The sequence below is a fragment of the Hyperolius riggenbachi genome, chromosome 2 (assembly GCF_040937935.1).
Source record: "Hyperolius riggenbachi isolate aHypRig1 chromosome 2, aHypRig1.pri, whole genome shotgun sequence".
NCBI lineage: Eukaryota > Metazoa > Chordata > Amphibia > Anura > Hyperoliidae > Hyperolius > Hyperolius riggenbachi.
In genome coordinates this window covers 4946735-4954573 of record NC_090647.1, presented here as the reverse complement: position 1 = coordinate 4954573, position 7839 = coordinate 4946735, and the positions used below count along the sequence as shown (strand labels likewise).

General features: G+C 46.2%; 1 protein-coding gene across 1 annotated transcript; it reads right to left on the bottom strand.

Moving 5' to 3' along the window:
- Positions 1 to 1577: 1577 nt before the first annotated feature.
- LOC137542070 (serine-rich adhesin for platelets-like) lies at positions 1578 to 4052 on the bottom strand. Its single transcript, XM_068263708.1, has one exon. The coding sequence runs from the start codon at positions 4050 to 4052 to the stop codon at positions 1578 to 1580; it is 2475 nt and encodes an 824-aa protein (XP_068119809.1).
- Between the last annotated feature and the right edge of the window lie 3787 nt (positions 4053 to 7839).

Genomic DNA, 7839 nt, shown 5'->3' with positions numbered 1-7839 from the left:
TTGTGAGCTTTGCGGTCTTTGGCATCAATAATTTGCATTGAAATGAAATAAATCTGATTGGCTGTGGCTCCACCCCTTTTCTGAATTTGAACCCCAATCACCCAATGGCCAACTGTACCAGGTACAGGTGATTAACAGTGCAAGAATGGCATCAATTAAATATTCCCCTTAAAGATTAATAGGTGGATTTTGATTGGCTTTTGTAGGCTCCACCCACTTTTCTGAATATTAATCTCAGTCACCCAGTGACCAACTGTGCAAAGTTTGAGAACCCTACCATTAACAGTGTAAGAACGGCTGCTGTTTACATTTTCCCAGTAAAATTTGTATTTGTCTCCACCCACTTATGACCCGGCGTTGCCCGCTTACGTATTTGGCTGGTGTTGGCTGTGCCCACTTTCCTAACCCTAACACACAATTAATCAATTACTCAATTACCAAGTTTGTGAGCTTTGCGGTATTTGGCAACAATAATTTGCATTGGAATGAAACAAATCTGATTGGCTATTTGTGGCTCCACCCCCTTTCTGAAATTGAACCCCAGTCACCCAATGATCAACTATACCAGGTTTGAGGCTTGTGCCATTAACAGTGCAAGAATGGCAGAAATGTAAATATTTCCCTTGAAAATCATTAGGTGAATTTTGATTGGCTTTTATAGGCTCCACCCACTTTTCTGAATAATAACCCCAGTCACCCAACGACTAACTGTGCAAAGTTTGAGAATCCCGCCATTAACACTGTAAGAAAAACAAAAGTTTGCTTTCTTAAAACAGAAATAATTTGCGATAATTCAGGTTGGAGTGAGCTCGAGATGTCTCCCAGTGCATCACTGCTGAATATATGCAAATTAACCATTGTTACCCTTAGAAGCTAAACACACCTCCAGAACTGCTAGAATGCAATGATGTGTCAGCTTGTTAATATGTACAGAGCCATAATAATCCAACATGCATACAGACTGTTTCGGATTGTTTGATCCTCATCAGTGCATGGCATGGATTAATTTGGCTCTATGCAGTTGGGCTTGTAACACAGAGAGGTACAGACTAACCAGAGAGCTCATGGTGACCCAGAACTCATTGGAGTGTGTAAGGGACTACAATGGTCCTAAAAGCCCCCTTACTAAGATGTTAAGAAAAACAAAAGTTTGCTTTCCTAAAACAGAAAGAATTTGCGATAATTCAGGTTGGAGTGAGCTTGAGATGTCTCCCAGTGCCTCACTGCTGAATATATGCAAATTAACCATTGTGCACTTAGAAGCTAAACACACCTCCAGTGTAACAGTGTAAGAATGGCTGCAGTTTACATTTTCCAGTGAAATTTGTATTTGTCTCTTTTTGGTTATGAGAATAAAAAGTATCCTATACTTTATTCCAGGTAATGTACTATGTGTGTGCCAAATTTCATTCAAATCCGTTCAGCCGTTTTTGCGTGATCGAGTAACAAACATCCAAACATCCAAACTTTCCCATTTATTATATTAGTAGGATTAGTAGGATGTAACCACATATAAGTGACATGAGTGCCCTGTACCTGGTGACATTCCCTTGTCCTCACTTGTAAGATGTGACCAATCACAGCTCAGGCCGTTGTGTGGCTCTGGTCACAGGACGCTGGAATATGATAAGACTCAGATAACATTCAGTCAGAATCAGAAGGAGTCGCAGAAGGAAGAGGACAGATTTCCAGCAGGTACCTTGTGTGGGGACATTCCATAGACCTGACCGAGAATATACCCACAGGGAACGTTGGGGGACTTGTGGGGTAATTGTACGAAACTGGGGGACTAACATGACCATATAGAGGCAGGAGGACTGAGATGTGACCATATAGAGGCTGGAGGACTGAGATGTGACCATATAGAGGCAGGAGGACTGAGATGTGACCATATAGAGGCAGGAGGACTGAGATGTGACCATATAGAGGCAGGAGGACTGAGATGTGACCATATAGAGGCAGGAGGACTGACATGTGACCATATAGAGGCAGGAGGACTGAGATGTGACCATATAGAGGCAGGAGGACTGAGATGTGACCATATAGAGGCAGGAGGACTGAGATGTGACCATATAGAAGCAGGAGGACTGAGATGTGACCATATAGAGGCTGGAGGGCTGAGATGTGACCATATAGAAGCAGGAGGACTGAGATGTGACCATATAGAAGCAGGAGGACTGAGATGTGACCATATAGAGGCTGGAGGACTGAGATGTGACCATATAGAGGCAGGGGGACTGAGATGTGACCATATAGAAACAGGAGGACTGAGATGTGACCATATAGAGGCAGGGGGACTGACATGTGACCATATAGAGGCAGGAGGACTGAGATGTGACCATATAGAAGCAGGAGGACTGAGATGTGACCATATAGAGGCTGGAGGACTGACATGTGACCATATAGAGGGTGGAGGACTGAGGTGTGACCATATAGAAGCAGGAGGACTGAGATGTGACCATATAGAGGCAGGAGGACTGACATGTGACCATATAGAGGCAGGAGGACTGAGATGTTACCATATAGAGGCAGGAGGACTGAGATGTGACCATATAGAGGCAGGGGGACTCAGATGTGACCATATAGAAGCAGGAGGACTGAGATGTGACCATATAGAGGCAGGGGGACTGACATGTGACCATATAGAGGCAGGAGGACTGAGATGTGACCATATAGAAGCAGGAGGACTGAGATGTGACCATATAGAAGCAGGAGGACTGAGATGTGACCATATAGAGGCTGGAGGACTGAGATGTGACCATATTGAGGCAGGAGGACTGAGATGTGACCATATAGAGGCAGGAGGACTGAGATGTGACCATATAGAGGCTGGAGGACTGAGATGTGACCATATAGAGGCAGGAGGACTGAGATGTGACCATATAGAGGCAGGAGGACTGAGATGTGACCATACAGAGGGTGAAGGACTGAGATGTGACCATATAGAGGCAGGAGGACTGAGATGTGACCATATAGAGGCAGGGGGACTGAGATGTGACCATATAGAGGCAGGAGGACTGACATGTGACCATATAGAGGCAGGAGGACTGAGATGTGACCATATAGAGGCTGGAGGACTGAGATGTGACCATATAGAGGGTGGAGGACTGAGGTGTGACCATATAGAAGCAGGAGGACTGAGATGTGACCATATAGAGGCAGGAGGACTGACATGTGACCATATAGAGGCTGGAGGACAGAGATGTGACCATACAGAGGCTGGAGGACTGAGATGTGACCATATAGAAGCAGGAGGACTGAGATGTGACCATATAGAGGCTGGAGGACTGAGATGTGACCATATAGAGGCTGGAGGACTGAGATGTGACCATATAGAGGCAGGAGGACAGAGATGTGACCATATAGAGGCAGGAGGACTGAGATGTGACCATATAGAGGCTGGAGGACTGAGATGTGACCATATAGAGGCAGGAGGACAGAGATGTGACCATATAGAGGCTGGAGGACTGAGATGTGACCATATAGAGGCAGGAGGACTGAGATGTGACCATATAGAGGCAGGAGGACTGAGATGTGACCATATAGAGGCTGGAGGACTGAGATGGGACCATATAGAGGCCGGAGGACTGAGATGTGACCATATAGAGGGTGGAGGACTGAGATGTGACCATATAGAAGCAGGGGGACTGAGATGTGACCATATAGAGGCTGGAGGACTGAGATGTGACCATATAGAGGCTGGAGGACTGAGATGTGACCATATAGAGGCAGGGGGACTGAGATGTGACCATATAGAGGCTGGAGGACTGAGATGTGAGCATATAGAGGCAGGAGGACTGAGATGTGACCATATAGAGGCAGGAGGACTGAGATGTGACCATATAGAGGCAGGAGGACTGAGATGTGACCATATAGAGGCAGGAGGACTGAGATGTGACCATATAGAGGCTGGAGGACTGAGATGTGACCATATAGAGGCAGGAGGACTGAGATGTGACCATATAGAGGCAGGAGGACTGAGATGTGACCATATAGAGGCAGGGGGACTGAGATGTGACCATATAGAGGCAGGGGGACTGAGATGTGACCATATAGAAGCAGGAGGACTGAGATGACCATATAGAGGCAGGAGGACTGAGATGTGACCATATAGAGGCTGGAGGACTGAAATGTGACCATATAGAGGCAGGAGGACAGAGATGTGACCATATAGAGGCAGGAGGACTGAGATGTGACCATATAGAGGCTGGAGGACTGAGATGTGACCATATAGAGGCTGGAGGACTGAGATGTGACCATATAGAGGCAGGAGGACTGAGATGTGACCATATAGAGTCAGGGGGACTGAGATGTGACCATATAGAGGCAGGAGGACTGAGATGTGACCATATAGAGGCAGGGGGACTGAGATGTGACCATATAGAGGCTGGAGGACTGAGATGTGACCATATAGAGGCAGGAGGACTGAGATGTGACCATATAGAGGCTGGAGGACTGAGATGTGACCATATAGAGGCAGGAGGACTGAGATGTGACCATATAGAGTCAGGGGGACTGAGATGTGACCATATAGAGGCAGGAGGACTGAGATGTGACCATATAGAGGCAGGAGGACTGAGATGTGACCATATAGAGGCAGGAGGACTGAGATGTGACCATACAGAGGGTGAAGGACTGAGATGTGACCATATAGAGGCAGGAGGACTGAGATGTGACCATATAGAGGCAGGAGGACTGAGATGTGACCATATAGAGGCAGGGGGACTGAGATGTGACCATATAGAGGTAGGAGGACTGAGGTGTGACCATATAAAGGGGGGAGGACTGAGATGTGACCATATAGAGGCAGGAGGACTGAGATGTGACCATATAGAGGCAGGGGGACTGAGAGGTGACCATATAGAGGCAGGAGGACTGAGATGTGACCATATAGAGGCAGGAGGACTGAGATGTGACCATATAGAGGCAGGAGGACTGAGATGTGACCATATAGAGGCAGGAGGACTGAGATGTGACCATATAGAGACTGGAGGACTGACATGTGACCATATAGAGGCTGGAGGACTGAGATGTGACCATGTAGAAGCTGGAGGACTGAGATGTGACCATATAGAATCAGGAGGACTGAGATTTGACCATACAGAAGCAGGAGGACTGAGATGTGACCATATAGAAGCAGAAGGACTGAGATGACCATATAGAGGCAGGAGGACTGAGATGTGATCATATAGAGGCAGGAGGACTGAGATGACCATATAGAGGCAGGAGGACTTAGATGTGACCATATAGAAGCAGGAGGACTGAGATGTGACCATATAGAGGCTGGAGGACTGACATGTGACCATATAGAGGCAGGAGGACTGAGATGACCATATAGAGGCAAGAGGACTGAGATGTGACCAAATAGAAGCAGGAGGACTTAGATGTAATCATATAGAAGCAAGAGGACTGACATGACCATATAGAGGCATGCTTGATCAGGGGCTATGGCTAAAAGTATTAGAGACACAGGATCAGGAGAATAGCCAGGCAACTGGTATTGCTTAAGATGAAATAAATATGGCAGCTTCCAGAGCTCTGGAGGTAAAGGAGGGCTGTTAGGTGTTAGAGGCGGAGTGATTAGCACAGGGAGGGGAAAACACTTTTTACAGCTTGTCACTTCTCAATCTTTTTCCTTTCTGGGCTCTGGCTCCCTCATAGACCTTTATTGCGCGTGCTGTTAGAGTGTGACTATTGCAGGAAGGCTGTACTGCCACTCCTGCCCAGCGCATCTCCACAAACTTGGGGGGGGGGGGGGTCAAAATGATCATTTTGTTGAATCCCTCTGCTTGCTGGGCCTGTAGATCAGCATTGTGTCGGCATCTCTAGTGTGACTACAGATAAGAGAATGTGTTTTGGGCTCTGCCCTTCTTTTACTTCCAACCACAAACATAATCCACAAAGGCAAATGACTATTACACTGCAGTCCGAGACTGGAGGACAAGAGGACACTGTAATAGTGGAGCTGAACTCTCGCACAGGACAGGAGGAAAACAGAGCAATGCACCCTGTATGTATGTAGAGAGTTTAGCCTGTCTAATTCCCCCTCATTTGTGTCTAATCACAAATTGTAATCTGATCTCTCCCCTGTGTCAGCTGACTGCCACAGCAGACGAGCTCATTTTAAAGCACAGGATGTTAACCCTACGTCTGCTTCCATGAAAGCAGGAAATACACACACTGCAGACATGTAGCAGGATTTGTATCAGCTGTAACAAAGAAATGATTTTTCTATAAGGGTTATTATGCTGTTGTGTATCTCTTACAGCAGAGAGGAAGTTCTGAGTTCAGGTCCAGTGATAATCCTCCATCCATGTCATCCCTGTCCTCCACGTCTCAGTCTTCTGTATGAGAACTGATAATCCTTCATCCATGTCATCCATATCCTCCACATCTCAGTCTTCTGTATGAGAACTGATAATCCTCCATCCATGTCATCCATATCCTCCACATCTCAGTCTTCTGTATGAGAACTGATAATCCTTCATCCATGTCATCCCTGTCCTCCACCTCTCAGTCTTCTGTATGAGAACTGATAGTCCTTCATCCATGTCATCCATATCCTCCACATCTCAGTCTTCTGTATGAGAACTGATAATCCTCCATCCATGTCATCCATATCCTCCACATCTCAGTCTTCTGTATGAGAACTGATAATCCTCCATCCATGTCATCCCTGTCCTCCACATCTCCGTCTTCTGTATGAGAACTGATAATCCTTCATCCATGTCATCCCTGTCCTCCACATCTCAGTCTTCTGTATGAGAACTGATAATCCTTCATCCATGTCATCCCTGTCCTCCACATCTCAGTCTTCTGTATGAGAACTGATAATCCTTCATCCATGTCATCCCTGTCCTCCACATCTCAGTCTTCTGTATGAGAACTGATAATCCTTCATCCATGTCATCCCTGTCCTCCACATCTCAGTCTTCTGTATGAGAACTGATAATCCTCCATCCATGTCATTCCTGTCCTCCACACCTCAGTCTTCCGTATGAGAACTGATAATCCTTCATCCATGTCATCCCTGTCCTCCACGTCTCAGTCTTCTGTATGAGAACTGATAATCCTTCATTCATGTCATCCCTGTCCTCCACATCTCAGTCTTCTGTATGAGAACTGATAATCCTTCATCCATGTCATCCCTGTCCTCCACATCTCAGTCTTCTGTATGAGAACTGATAACCCTTCATCCATGTCATCCCTGTCCTCCACATCTCAGTCTTCTGTATGAGAACTGATAATCCTCCATCCATGTCATCCCTGTCCTCCACATCTCAGTCTTCTGTATGAGAACTGATAATCCTCCATCCATGTCATCCCTGTCCTCCACATCTCAGTCTTCTGTATGAGAACTGATAATCCTCCATCCATGTCATCCCTGTCCTCCACATCTCAGTCTTCTGTATGAGAACTGATAATCCTCCATCCATGTCATCCCTGTCCTCCACATCTCAGTCTTCTGTATGAGAACTGATAATCCTCCATCCATGTCATCCCTGTCCTCCACATCTCAGTCTTCTGTATGAGAACTGATAATCCATCCATGTCATCCCTGTCCTCCACATCTCATTCTTCTGTATGAGAACTGATAATCCTCCATACATGTCATCCCTGTCCTCCACACCTCAGTCTTCTGTATGAGAACTGATAATCCTTCATCCATGTCATCCCTGTCCTCCACATCTCAGTCTTCTGTATGAGAACTGATAATCCTTCATCCATGTCATCCCTGTCCTCCACATCTCAGTCTTCTGTATGAGAACTGATAATCCATCATCCATGTCATCCATATCCTCCACATCTCAGTCTTCTGTATGAGAACTGATAATCCTC